At 37.2% G+C, this 14,655-nt stretch overlaps 2 protein-coding genes across 2 annotated transcripts in view; one reads left to right on the top strand and one right to left on the bottom strand.

Annotated features, from left to right (window-relative positions):
• Window positions 1-107: 107 nt before the first annotated feature.
• LOC114912647 (uncharacterized) lies at window positions 108-677 on the top strand. The gene has a single exon (XM_029260264.1). It carries the CDS (start codon window positions 108-110, stop codon window positions 675-677), a length of 570 nt encoding a protein of 189 aa, XP_029116097.1.
• Window positions 678-3,809: 3,132 nt separating this feature from the next.
• LOC105056370 (uncharacterized) overlaps window positions 3,810-14,655 on the bottom strand; it is a 29,604-nt gene continuing 18,758 nt past the window's right edge. The window contains exons 13-16 of the mRNA XM_010938544.4: window positions 9,119-9,416; window positions 5,775-5,923; window positions 5,412-5,696; window positions 3,810-4,526 (exon numbers count right to left, since the gene is read on the bottom strand). Coding sequence (XP_010936846.1) covers window positions 4,332-4,526; window positions 5,412-5,696; window positions 5,775-5,923; window positions 9,119-9,416 — 927 coding nt within the window. The 3' untranslated portion in view covers window positions 3,810-4,331. The remainder of the gene's footprint in view (window positions 4,527-5,411; window positions 5,697-5,774; window positions 5,924-9,118; window positions 9,417-14,655) is intronic.

Genomic DNA, 14,655 nt, shown 5'->3' on the forward strand with positions numbered 1-14,655 from the left:
ATTTTATTAAGCTTATTATTTTTAAATTAAACTCGAATCCAATTCATTTAGAATAATATAAAAAATAAATATTTTAAAAAAAATTAAAAAAAAATCATATTAACTCTATGCAAGACACCGTCCATATCTTGTTGGACTTTTCCAACCACTCCATCGAACGTCGAAATCCTCTCTGTCACTGTCAAAATATCCTCTCCTTCGACATCGATGGCTTGCACCTCCTCATCGGAGATACCTCCAAACTGTCGAACATTATCGAGTCCTCTGCTGTTGGCCCTATAGAGAAGCCACCGCACCGGACCAATCTCAGTGCTCGCAGCCTCCACAACCTCGACCATGGCAACCTCCGCCTCTGTACCGAAAATCTCAATTTTGAAAGCTACAACAACAGTGGGATCGGGATCGAAGAGATTAGGAGATGGACACCGAAAGAGGATGATCAGAGACTGGAGGCACAGCCGTGGGGGAGGAGGAGGAGGCCGCGGTGGTGGAGGGCGGAGGCGAAATTCTCGCCACCGCTGCCATGGCTGATAGGGTGGGATGGATGGCGGAGCCAGTTCATGCGTGTGGTGCGGGAGGACGGCTGGATCATACTCACGATGATTCAGATCGAGCGGCCGGAGGTCCTCCACACCTCCCGTCGCGAAGAGAAGCGGAGAGGTCAAGGGATGAAATGAAATGAAATGAGACTGTCAGAGGGTTAGGATTTGAGTGTAAGAGAGTATATATAGACTAGGATTAATTAATCAATTGATCACCACCATCGAATCATTGATCTGATGGTGATTATTAAGACTTATGTATATAATATTATAATATGTAGTATACATTATATATACTAAAAAAATATACTAAAAAAATATATTAAAAAATTATAAAAAATAAATATATTAGTAAAATATATATAAATATATAATATATTTATTTATTTTATCGAGTTTTTATCGATTCGAAGACGATCGAACAAGGACTTGTTCTAGTTTGGATCATTAAAATATCGATTTTAAAAATTTTATTTGTGTTTGATTCTACGGTTTAATGAACAAGACGGACACGGCTTTTTTGATTCGAATATTTCAAATGAATAGGATAACGAGCTAAGCTAATAGCCCTACATGCAACGGATGTCACTCTCTCTGTTGCAGGCCCAACATAGGCCAAGCCTCACTTAAAGTCGGCTAAGTCTACTAACAAGCCAAGCTCAAGTTAATGTACTTACTTCCATAATAAACTCCTAACGGCTTATGAATGAATGACAAATAAATTGTAATCCAAAAAATATGTCAGTGGAGTATATCGTGGTATAAGATTTGTGAACCTGGAATGGAGATCTTGGGCTTCTAGGTTTGAGATTAGTGACAAGACACACTGGAATCGAGTAGCCATCGCCAAATACCAGTTCCATGGTTCATGGCAAAACTACGTTGGGACTAGAAGAGGTTCTATGGAGAGCCATGTCAAAATTTTGTTCATGGTGCAGATTGTTTTAGATGGACGGTTGCTGGCTTGTTCCTCATAATATCAATACCTCGCCTGCTGATTTGAATGCATGTGATCTATTTACCAATGTCAAGGAATGGCATATAGACATACTGAAGCTGATACTTTCCTTTGACATGATCAACCAAAAAAATCATTGTCTATCAATGGAGCAATGATGGTAGTGTTCTTTGCTAGGGAAGTAACATGGCCACAAGGATTAGACTGGAGGATGTATCTGATGTGGTGCCTGATCAATTGTCCATGAACCACAGGATGAGTTCCACTGGACCTGGAAGTCCAAAACTACGCCCAAAGTGCATTTCTATTTTTGGAAGGTTGGAGGAAAAATGATCCTATGCAAGCAACTACTGAAGACCAGAGGTCTTCTTAAACTGTGAACAGGACTTGAATTGGCCCTTTATTCAAACATAATGGGAAGCAATGTGGAAAGATTGGGTTGTTCTCCTCCATTAACATTTTATGGTATTCTCTCCCGAGTATGAGAAGGATTGATGATTGCTTTGGCATGGCTTAAAGTTTAAACCCTCAGATGTCCTCTTGGAAGGTGACCAAGAAACTGTCACTACGTGGATCAAGAGCGCCCAAGAATCTTTTGCTTCTCTTCAAAATTCAGCACATCTTTCATGAAGGAAACCTGTAAGTGGACTGATTCATGGACAAAGGAGTGCACGGGAAGAAAAAAAAAGGAAAAGGATTAGCCTAACTTATTTGCTAAGCAAACCGAATTCAAACCAAATTGCAAGTTATCCTGGAAATGGTCAGTGAACAGCTTGCTTGTTTGATGTCCCTACTTTTTTTGGTTAGCTTATATTTTCACATTCAGGAGTAGAATTTTTTTTTTAAAAAAAATATGCCTGTTGATCAGACATCTATTCCTTGACTTATATGTGAAAAACAAACAGATATTCAAAATTGGTATAAAATTATAATGCTAGTTTGCTACTTTAACCCAAAAAAGTCGGCAAGCCAAAACGACGTACATTGTATATGCAGCTAGTTCTTTATGGTAGAGATAAGGCAATACCTGCATGGTATTTATTTTCATCTGTTACCTCGCCCTTGCAAGTCGCATGTCTTGGTGCCAGTCAACTACGGCTTTATGGTTAGATAATTTCGTAGTTAAATTCTTTACTTCGCAAAATTGGGAAAAGAAGAGGAACCAGGAGGGGGAAGCGCAAAGGGTGAAAGAAAACAACTGGAAGCTAACAAATCCCAGCGGGACAACCAGAACTTAAAAAGAGGAAAAAGCCAGAGTCCTTATCATGCATGCGAGCACCGGCCCACGATCAATGCCAGCGCAACCGAACGGGAGCAGCCAAGAAGCCGCTCAACCCTCACGTGCCCCAAAAACCGGCATCTCGGAAAACTCACGCGCCGGTAAGAACAACCAGCATCGACCAGCCAGACCAGCAGCAACGTCCCAATGCCCAAGGCATCACCGACCAACAAAAAAAAAAAAAAAAGAAAAAAGATCAAAGAAGCATTGCAACGAAGTGCGAGCTTCCCTCCTCGTATCCAAGATGCCGATCTCGATGTCAATGGAGGCTCGAAGGTGGAATCTAAGGTCCGGATGGTAAGAATTGAAGTGGAAGGAAATTAAGGGACTATTTAGATATCTGTGCAAAATCTCAAGGAATTCATGCGTTGGACCAACACGATCAACTAAATCAAATCGGACTTGATCTAACTTTATATACCTAAATACTACTTAGGCTGGCTTGAATCCCATGAGAAGAAAAAAAAAAAGTTCTACTGAGATCTTTTTTTTCTCCTAATAAAACTTGGTTTGGCTCACCCAATAATACTTTAGATTCTTGTTAGTATAGGCCTGATCCAGCTTGACTTAATTAGTTGTCTTGACTCAACCCATGAATTTTATGAAATTTTAGATCAATACATCGTCTTAAAAAATATTTGATTGTTGATCGAAATTTAAATAGAAATAAATTAGAATAGCCACAACTTCCAACGTATTTGATTCATGGAATATAGGTACTTTAGGAGAATAGAGATTAAATATTAAAAAATTTGAATATCCATTTTTATTTAGAACCGTAAAAAAAATGAAAGTTCCTCCAACAAAAAATTTGAATGAGTTACTGTTCCCATTCCAGCATCCGACTTAAGAGAAATGAGGAGGGAATGATAAGAGAAAGAGTACATGAGATGGCCGGGAATGCGAGGTTCCACCGTATTTTTTTTTTAAAGTGCATAGTGGTGGGGGGAGGTTCCACCATTTTTTTTTTTTTTTTTTTTGCTTCAAAGCTTGCGACCGTGCATACCAAATGTTTCCCACGCGAAATAAGTTACCAACCGTGGGATTACTCCCACCATATTTCTCAATTCCCCGATCATTTAAGCAGCAAGGCAAGTCACATCTTTGAGCTCTTAAAAAAAATGCCCCGCTCTAACGAAATTTTCACATAATGAGACCTCTACCTCTATTTCCTCATAAACATATCCACAAAAATACAATACAATCAACCACAAAAGCATGATCAAGTAAAAAATTGTCCAGGCAGAGTATCGGCCGGCTTCTGGTTACTTCCCGTGTTATGGCATAAAAGGTTACGCCATTGTTTTTGAGCCCTTAAAAGCTTATAGTGCGGTACCTTAGAAGGAATTCTAGACTTTGCTAAGCCAATAATTCGTCCATATTCCATTGAACAAAATGTGAAAGTAGGAACCGCTGATCTGGAAACTTCACTTTGATTCAATTCCTATTTCCCTTCTATCTACTCGGAATGATGAGTTAGTTAAACCACTGTACAGATTCCAAAGGGACCGAGAACTGAGCAATCAATAAATAACAAATGCAATATGAACGATCAACCATTGCCTCCTTCGGTGAGGTCCGTAAGAGATCTTTGAATCACAAAATGATCAACAATCCGTACCGAGTTCACAGGGTCGGGACCGGAAGCAGCCTTCCACTTGCTAGGAAACCTCCGACGATGGCTCAGCTGCTTAGGCTGTTTTGGTTCAGCATCCCATTCAGGATCCAGCTTCCACTCCTTAGGAACCTGCTCATCATAAACATTACCGAAGAATCTTGGTTCAAATCACTCACTGTGGAACCGTATTAGCTGAATTTAAAGCTTAGATTGATTCAAACATGCTGCACTAGCCCAAAGAAAAACAAGATAATATCTGAGAGGTAATTCTTGACAGTAACTGTACTGGCTCCCTCTGGCTCCATGCAAGATAATCTGGTTAAACTTAAGGCCTGCTTGGCATTTTTGTTGTTTTGCACTTTTATTTCACTAAAAATTAGTGAACCACATGGAGATTGATGCTGAAGATAGAATTTGAATAAATCTTCTGCTATTTGTTGGTTATTTCAGTCTTTTTGGAAGCAATAAATCTGTGCTACAAAAAGCTCTAAAGATTTTACAAACAATTCAAAAAGCAACAAGACTGCATTATGCACATGGTTCAGACTAGTATTTTTTTTGTTTTTTTTTTGTTTTTTGTTACTTCTAAGTTTTGAAAAAAAAAAACAGAAAACAAAAGAGCCCTTAGTAACTAAATGCTATCAAATGTTGTGATTCCATTACTTAGAATTGAAAATTACTTGAAAGTTTTCCTCAGTAAATGCAATGCTATAACTTGAATCCTTTAATCATTAAGCTAAGTAGCTTTAGCACCATGGAAATTGCTTGCTGGAACCACTAGGACCTGGTGCATGGAGCAAATCTATCAGATCCACATGATACCAAGGAATTCTTGGCGTTTATGTTCATTTTAAGTAGCAGCTGTATGCCCAGGATGATTACACATCCATTATCTTATAATTTTCAGAATCTCCCGAAAAATTAAAAAGTTATTGATTTCTGATTGATAATCCAATTTATAATCATGCCTTGTCAATATATTCTTGATTTTCTAATTCTGTAAGCCAGACTAACCTTGTCAACTGCAAGGGTGAAGACTTCAAGATCACCGCTCACAGCGATATGGAAACGGGTAAATGCTTTGTAATTTGCAATGCGGAGTGAAGAGAAGGCTTCATCAAAGTGTATGTGAAACCAATTGATGCAAATATATAGATAGCTCCCAAAAATCAAAGATACAACAGGAGTGGAGAAAACCCAGAAATAAAGAAAGACAGAACCATAGTAGATGATAGCACCGCCACGAGAAAGGGACTCCATTCCGTTCTTGCAGATGTTATTTCTGGTAACAGCCATGACCTGAAAACTTGCAGCTTTTTACAAGAGGAAAAGAAAAAGGGAAGAAATTTCTGATGCATAGAAAAGAAGAAGAAATACCTCTGGAACATCAAAGGCAGACATGAGGTACTTTATGCATGCAGGATAGAGTCCAAATGTCCATCGTTCCATGCGAACACGGAGTCCAGTTGGATCTGGGAAGTGCTCGCTTTCCATATATCGGTACCATTCATAGAGTGTATGGTAACCTAATATAGATAGATGTTTAAATATTCAAAAAGTACAAGATAAGTTGATCAATTGTAGATAAGCATCACCAAAGAATAACACATCAATAGTTGGAAACCACATAAGTCAAGAGTGATAGAATACATCAGTAGATAAATGCATCATCTAAAGAGAGCAGAGAACTTGTGAGTTGTGAAAACTAATTTACTAGATAAATTGCAATATTGAAGCATGGGTTTTCAAGCGCATACTTCCTGCATTGTTACCTAGAAGTTTGGCATGTGTCAAGAACCCAAAATCACAAAGTGCCTTGCACTCACAACCTCCAATATGCCCCCAAAAAGGGAATCATTCATTCAATATTTATATGAAATAACTACATATACAAAAATCAAAATTGACTAATTAATGGTACTTTTCCTTAAGTCATGTATATTCAAGCTTTGGCACTTCACCAAGAGTGACAGGACACATTATATGTTTTAATACTTTAAATGTTGAAATTTAGTACCATCACATGGACTAGAGCATCCCTTGACAGAACACACAAAAAATGCATGTCACGCATGCCAATACTGCTGGCTAATAAGCAAGACACTCCATATCTTGAGTATCATGACATGTCTTGTGTCCAACTGTCTAAGAATATCAGGACTCAAAGATTTTAAATATCCAAGTGAAATATGTTTACTATATTTGGACTAACAAAGATTACATTATCACCCCAAGATATGAACAAACCAAAGGTGCATGAAGTAACAGGTCGTCTAACACAGCCTTAATGAGAACTGTCCTCCAATTGGGTACTTTATACACACGAGCGCTTGGCTCGTGCAATGCATGTGGAGTATTATGAATGAAAAAGGAAGGGGAAAAAATGGGGCAGAATAAAGAGGACCAGAGTCACACTCATTGAAAGAGGGGCAGTTTGTAAAATATAGCAAGAGTACACGTGGGACTCACAGTGGTGTGGAACTTGAGGAGTGGATATGCACTCAGAGAGTTCTCATCATAATAGCTGATTCGAAAGACATTGATCTTCTTTTGATGTGTCCCTTTTATTATTTTCTAATTTCTCATAGTTCTACTATTTTATGAATAAAGAACACAAAAAATTAAAACAACCTGTCAAAATCTCCTCTCTAACTAGGTCATTGAAAGCTACAAAACATAATATTTTTAAAGTAAATGTCAACATCACATATTCTTGGTAAAATTTGACAGCATTTTGTATGCTCCATCAGCTAACATCAACAAAGAAAAATGTTTCATCCCACTTCATCTGTTACCAAGTTCAAAACTGTAGCATTTCCATCTCAAGCAATCAAATCCTCAATTGTTCCAATAAGTCATAGATGCTTCTTTGACCTGATAAAGCTATTTAAGCGATTAGATGAATCTTGGTCATCAAAATAAGTCAAACGATAGTCAATGATTTACTATCACCACATATCAGTGTTGCACAGTCACAGATATGAGAATTGAGCTCGGATGTATTCAAGTGCCTGACTCGGCAATTGGGAATAAGTAAAATGCAGGGATTTGTAGGATAAATTATTATTTCAACTAGATTATATGTAACCTTTATTTTTTATTTTTTATTTTTTGTTTAAACACTAAAAGAACATTAAGATATTGTTTGTTAAGCTCATTCAATATAGATCTTTCTCATTCAAACTTCCTAATTAATTCAAGGATAAAAAGTAAAATAATAACTGGTAGAGTTATTTCAGTACTTGCATCCTTGGTCAATTACTTAAAAGAACCGATACTTCTAACATGAAAATGGAGGGTCATACATTGTTGAAAGAGTTCAACTCTCTACCAATATTTAAGGTGGCAACTATAAAACTTCATAACTATCATGTGCCTGATATGCATCCAATGCGGATGTTTTGAGCTGGACAAAATTGTACAGGTAACAAAATCGCATATGCCCCTCAGATTTTGGAGGAATGATATATAGTACATGATGCTTTCAACAAAACACATTAGAATATAATATCTTCCATACATCAACTGATCTTACAAAGCATATGCAGGAATTGGAAAAAGCTTCCTGAGATGTGCACTAATATCATGATTAACCTATGCTCAAAACACCATGTGTCGCAAAGTTGCTAGCTTGCCTTATATTCTTGTTAATTTCCACTTCATGGGCATCAACTTGAGTGTTTCAAATTGATTACCCTAGACACAGCATCTTCTTCTGATCAAAAGATCAAAAAGTTGAATTGCGAGGCTGGCTGATCTTTCCTTGTTGTAGCCTCCACATCTGGCCAAAGGATTAGTCACTTGAATTATGAATACAGATCATTCAGAAAATGGATAATTTTTCCAATGTGGGACTATTATACCAGGTCAATTTGTATATAGGCTCACATAATGCAACAAGGACCCTTTACAGATATTGGTCAACACTTCTCTGAACCATTCAGAATTTCAGACTTCAAATAATTGTGGCAATTATATAGTACAAGTCATTTAATTATGCTTTTTCTTTTTAGGGATTCATTTAAAAACTAATAGAATGAATATATGAGATTAGAGGATTAGTGTCAAATGTTTGATTATTCAAATCTTCAATTAATTGTAAATTTTTTAAAAAGATATTTCAGTCTCCTTTCCGTCATTTGACTCAAAGGATAGCAAAGAATTACCAATAGGCATCAACAAATTCACGGTCCTTGAGCTTCTTTTTAACACATAGCATCTTGGACAGCTGATTAATTGCTATTTACAGGGTTTTGGATATCCCAACAGTAGTCCCTTTTTGAACAACTGCTGAAAACTACTTATGGTCTTTAGCATCAAAAGACTCCATTGGTTTGCAATCAAAGCACCACTTGTATCATTAGAGGAGAAGATTCTCCAGTCAATATCCAAAACATCAAAAGGAACAGATGCTCATAATATGCCGAAAAGGATCATGCTCCATTGGTTTGCAATCAAAGCACCACTTGTATCATTAAAGGAGAAGATTCTCCTGTCAATATCCAAAACATCAAAAGGAACAGATGCTCATAACATGCCAAAAAGGATCATGCATGGTCTCTTCTTCCGAAATTTTCTATACAAAATGCAAGAAGTTAAATTACATTTCATCCTTCATCCATTTGATGGTAAGCTGTAAAATGTAGCATATGAAATAGGCTACCAAGCATCATGGAGTGCATGTCTATCTTGCATAAATTAAACTGAGAAGCAAAAACTACCTGACGTTGCTAGAAGATGATTGCGAATACATATTTCAATTCCCAACTCTAACAGCAACATTAGAACCAGTGCCGCAGTCATATGTGCAATAATATGAAGGACCCCTATAATAGCGCGCTTCTTTTTGGACAATTTTGAAGGAACAAATGAATATGATGCCATCATCAATACTAGACTTCCTGCTGAAGACACATACGAGTGTTCCAGCATGTAAATAAAAGCACTCCACATTGTACTAAAGAAGGATTTTAAGCGGCCAGACCAAGAATCCTTGTGCAATATGTGGACAAGGTTACACTGCAAAATGGAACATTAGAATGTTATTCCTGAAAAAAACTATGCTTTCATTAAATAATTTAAACTCAACTGCTAGTATTGAAATGCAAATAGTGAATATATGTTGAACAAATTTCTATTATCTAATTAAGAGCATAGCATTACAATGAAAAATTGAAAATATTTCAACCAGGTGTAATAGATATCACCAAAGGCTTCTAGAATTTTGAAAAATCTCTGAAACTTCTTTAGAAAGTCATGTACAGTACTAATGCTGAACTTGGAAGACATAGTTCAATACCAACTTAACAAACAGCATAGTTTTTAAACATCATATATATCAAACAAAGTTTATAGCAGTACAAAATGTACCGCTGCAATCTCTACTTGGGCATACATCTCGATTCCAATATGAGGTAATGCCATCTTTGCTTGCACACACATCTTGATTCCAGTATGAAGTATTACAAGCATGCTCTAGTAGACAGCTACCATTAACTGAACTAAGGTTTTAAATCCCATAAGACGAAGGTGTCCCAATTTCTCCAAGAACAAGATACCCCGCTGTCCCATCCTGTCATGGCAGTAATTCCAATTATGCATCTCGATAGATATCCTTCATCTCTCTCCTCTTCTTCTTTCCTTTCTTGCTTTCATTTTGTTCATTTTTTCCTTGCTTTCCTTCTTGTCTTTCTTTTCTTCTACCTTCCTCTCTTTTCTTTCCTTTTTCTTTCTTGTTTGTTCTCCTTCCTTTTTTTTTTTCATTTTTTCTTCTTTCCTTTTGCTTTTTCCTTTTTCTAATCTCTCCTTCCTTTCCTTCTTTCCACTTTCTTCTCTCCTTATGTGGATGGGTTTCGGAGTCTCAAATCCATCCTAGTCCCATTTTCTTACGGGAACGGGATAGGATAATCAGGATGCTCCCCATCCTGCCAAGACGTAAAACCTTGAACAGAACATGATGAAGGAATTTGAGCAACCTTGGATGCATACGTTACATATTCCCTGAGGTACAATAGACTTGAATTTTACGAAACAGAAGAAGCCCAACTATAGGTTGAGATTATATATAACCTCTCACAACTTTTCCATCCATATCCAAAAACAGATCGATGATTCTATAAGAACATAAAATCTAAAGAAAATCTAGTCATACAAACAAAGACAAGCAGGGCTAAAAAAATGTTTCCCATGCACAACCTATGTGCATGAGAGGTCTTTTGCTTTTCACTAGAAAATTATTTCTGTTTTTAATCAAAAATGTCTAGGATAATTGTAGATGTCTAATAGCATGATCATTGCCACGAATCAAGATAGACAGGACAATCTTTTCAGTGATGCTAATGGCACGGTAGATGAGGGTAGTGTTCGTAGCATGGTAAATGGACTTAAATGTGATAAACTACATGCTACAGTGCATCATCCCTAAAAATTCCATATTTGTCATAGAATCTTTATTACTTTAGTACTTTGCATAATACCAGAATCTCAACTTCATTATTAAGCAATTCTTTGCCCATGAACTTTAGCTTTTGAGGTCAATTGATTAGTTAACATGGTATTGAAGCTCATCGTAAGTTCAAATCCTCTCCATGCGAACTATTTATGCAATTAACCCAGTAATTATCTTGACTCATTCTCATCTTTCTGTTTGCTATCTTGGTTCATTTCAGTCATTTAGGTCCCTCCACATGCATGGTGCAAGCGCCACATGAGGTGGGTTGTTAAGTTTGATATACATTGACCCTATGAGATCCGGCCCAGTCAGCCCATCTAACCTGGCCCACCTATTAAGGCGGTCACCAGATAAGGACCAAAACAACAGAAACAAATCCCCTGTTTCATGTGATGAAACCCCCCCCCTCCTGGCCCCATCACTCTCTCCCTCTCCTCCCATCTCTCTCCCTCCTTCCATCATGTTCTCTCCCATGCATCTCTCTCTCTCTTCCCCCCCACACTCTCTCTCTCTTGCCCCATGTTTTCTTTGTTCCTCTCTTCTTCTTCTTCCCTTTCTTCTTTTTCTTCTTTTCTTCTTATTGTTCATCTTCTCCCTTTCTTCCTGTGCTCATCATCCCCATCTTCACTTCCATCTCAAGTAAAATTTAAAATCTTACTTCTTGTTTTCTTCTTGTTGTTAATTTTTGTTTTAAAGAGGGATGAAACCCTTGCTCATGGTTTGCAGCCAAATAAAGGATGGCATTACCATCCTTTCCTTCACCAAGCAAGGAACAACTCTCTTTCTTTTTCTCTTTTGGCAGTAGGCCTACCCGTCTACTTGTTCTCTTTCTCTTTTTCTCAAAGATGGACCAAGTCCTCTACTATCTCCCTCTTACTCTCTCTACATCTTTGTGTCCTTTGAATCTACCCATCTATTGGGTTGAGCCAAACTCATCTTGCACTGATGATTAATCTGAAACAAAGATTAATCTTCAAGTTATTCACTCCCCTAATTCTTTAATTTACGAATTGATTTAATTTAGGTGGGCAGCAACTCGAGTTTGGAGAGGACTGGTGCGGGGCCTCTCCTCAGCTTTTCAATTGAGATAAAATTTAGTCCATGGAGTTGATAAGTTAGATCTTAGAAATTTAGGAAATTAGTGTTGGAGTTTTATGGTTTTATGCACGCATGATTTTTCAAAACAAGTACGCAGCGGAATTTAAAAATTTTTCAAATTAAATCTAATTTAATCTAAGCATGCATAAGATCAAATCTTCAAACCATAACAGGATCATCATATGTGAGATAAGATTCAGATATAGAAATCAAATAGAGAAAAATAAATTTAAAACATATCTGGACATGGATCAATCTTCAACACGAACTGATGATCATGGATGTCCTTCAAAGGTCCCTTATAGCCGCACAAGCATCCAGCCTCTACGGATATTCACACGAGACTCTGATCTGATCAGAAGCCTTTTGATCTCACCGGGATGCTAGCTCCCTTGCAGATATCGTATCTTGACGGTTGAAAATTTTTTTTCTCTTAGGATACTCTTAGAGAACAAGAAGATGTAGGAGGATCTTGATCTCTACACTAGAGATCATAAGAAGAACCTTTCTTCTCTTTTCTTCTTAAAATCTATGCACCAAATCTCTACAATAGAGATGTAGGAATTTTGTCCAACTTTTGGACAAGAAGAAGAGAAGACATCCATGTCTAAACATGGACAAGAGGGAGAGAAGAGATTGTTCAAACAACCAACTTTTGGTTGTGTAAGAAAGAAAGGATATGGAGATCAAAATACCTCACGCCTTGGGCCTCTTCACCGTGTCCTCTCCCCTTGCTTTTCTCCACACAAACTCCTCTCCTTTAGGATGTGAGGACCTGGTGATTATCTCCAAAAAAACCGTCCCATATGCTAGGTTTTTATAGGCCAAAAGAGAGTTTGAAATTGGATAGAAATCAAGAGTCCAAAACAAGTAGGATTTTTGAATTTTTGTGACGTCAACTCCAACCAGAATTTTGCCCAAAATTTTACACGGTAACCAGGGGTTTCTTACTCCTTACACACTAATAAGGGGAGGAAAAAGTGGCGTTAAACTGGTTTGGGGCATGGGTCTATTGGGCACACAAATTCGGTTCAACTTTGGACTCCTTTTGGCGCATGAAATCAAGGAATTTCATGATCATGGGACTCTTGTTTAAATTGCTGTTTTAAATCCAATTAAAACATCAATTAATCCTAATCATATTAGGACCAGATTAGACTCAAATAAATAGGAATCCAAATCTGATTTGGAGCCCAATTAATTTAGATTAGATGTCTCCTAAATGGAGGAGTCCTAGTCCTATTGCACTCTTTCTTGGTGCTTGAGTCAAACTCAATTTTTTAATTATAATCCAATTAGGATTTAGTGCACCCAAGAAAATATGGATTCCTAGTCCAAAAAGAAATTCATATATCCTAGTCTAATTAAGAATTGGGTCAAACCCAAATCCTAATTCAACTGGGACTAATCATCCGATCCTTTTGGGGTTATCCTATAATCCTATTGGGGTTGATCACATCAAACCCATAATGAGTCAAATTAAATCCAATCAAATTGGACTTGATGCAAGCCCCATTGCTCAATCAAATTAAACCAATTAGCAATCTTATTACTAATTAATCCTCCTATAACTCACTAACTCTTTAGTAAGTTACATAATGCAACATTTGCATTAGATCAATTATCAATCAAATTGATAATCAAATCTTGTTACAATTCATAATCGTAATTCAATCATCTGATCAGTCAAAAGTCTCTTTTGTGTGTGATCCCATGGTTCTATTCTGTCTGGTAATGAGATATATTATGATCTCTATCACAATATCATTGAAACTCTTTTCAATAAATTGGAATAATTTCAACTCAGCCTAGCAAGAATCATTGATCATCAAGATGATACTTATGAGTCTCACAATTCATCAGTGACACCTAGCAATATATAGTGACAACCCAATAGAATAAAAGATGAACCTCTATGTGCAATTAATACATAATACAGTCCCTCTATCGTGAGTCCCAACCAGATGGCAGGTCATGGATGAATCGTCAAATCTCAACATCGGTCATATGATAGATTCAATCAGTCTGAGTTCATATGTGATTCTATGAAAACTCTTTTCCATCAATCACATTGCTATGGCCATAGACTTAAAGACTTAGCCTCTTAAATCCTATAAGACTACTCCATTCTGCTAGGATCGATAGATCCCATCTTGATGCACATCCCACTCCTACAGTGGACCAACTGTCGCCAACATCCACTACAAAGACTCATTGAGACCCATGTTGATGTGTTAGTCAAACTCCAGCAACTTCACTGCGAGCAGTAGTGCCATCTCAAATCGAAAGACCAGTCATACAACTGCAGCATCGAGAAAGTCACTAACGAGTAAGCAGACATCTATGTGACTTCTCGTGTTAGTCACGCTCAGTGCTAGTTGTTCTCTAACAACCATCTACATTCTCTCTCCAGTATCTTTACACTGCAAACTCGAGACCCATCTGTCCGAAGGAAGCGATCAGTGCACTGATCTATCCGAATCAATCACCATCTCCATAATAATCCTATGACTATGAGCAATTTAGAAATTAACCATCAATGATACATGTCTTAAATTCTTAACTCTTTTAGAATGTGTCATCATCTTGTTAATCCCTTGGATGATTCATGGACACATAAACATGAATGATAATATAACTGCTCAATAAGTACAAAATCATGTTCTAGAGATATGAAATATGTCAGTCAAGATTGGCTTCTAGGACATA

This window comes from Elaeis guineensis, chromosome 2, assembly GCF_000442705.2.
Source record: "Elaeis guineensis isolate ETL-2024a chromosome 2, EG11, whole genome shotgun sequence".
In the NCBI taxonomy this organism is placed as follows: Eukaryota; Viridiplantae; Streptophyta; class Magnoliopsida; order Arecales; family Arecaceae; genus Elaeis; species Elaeis guineensis.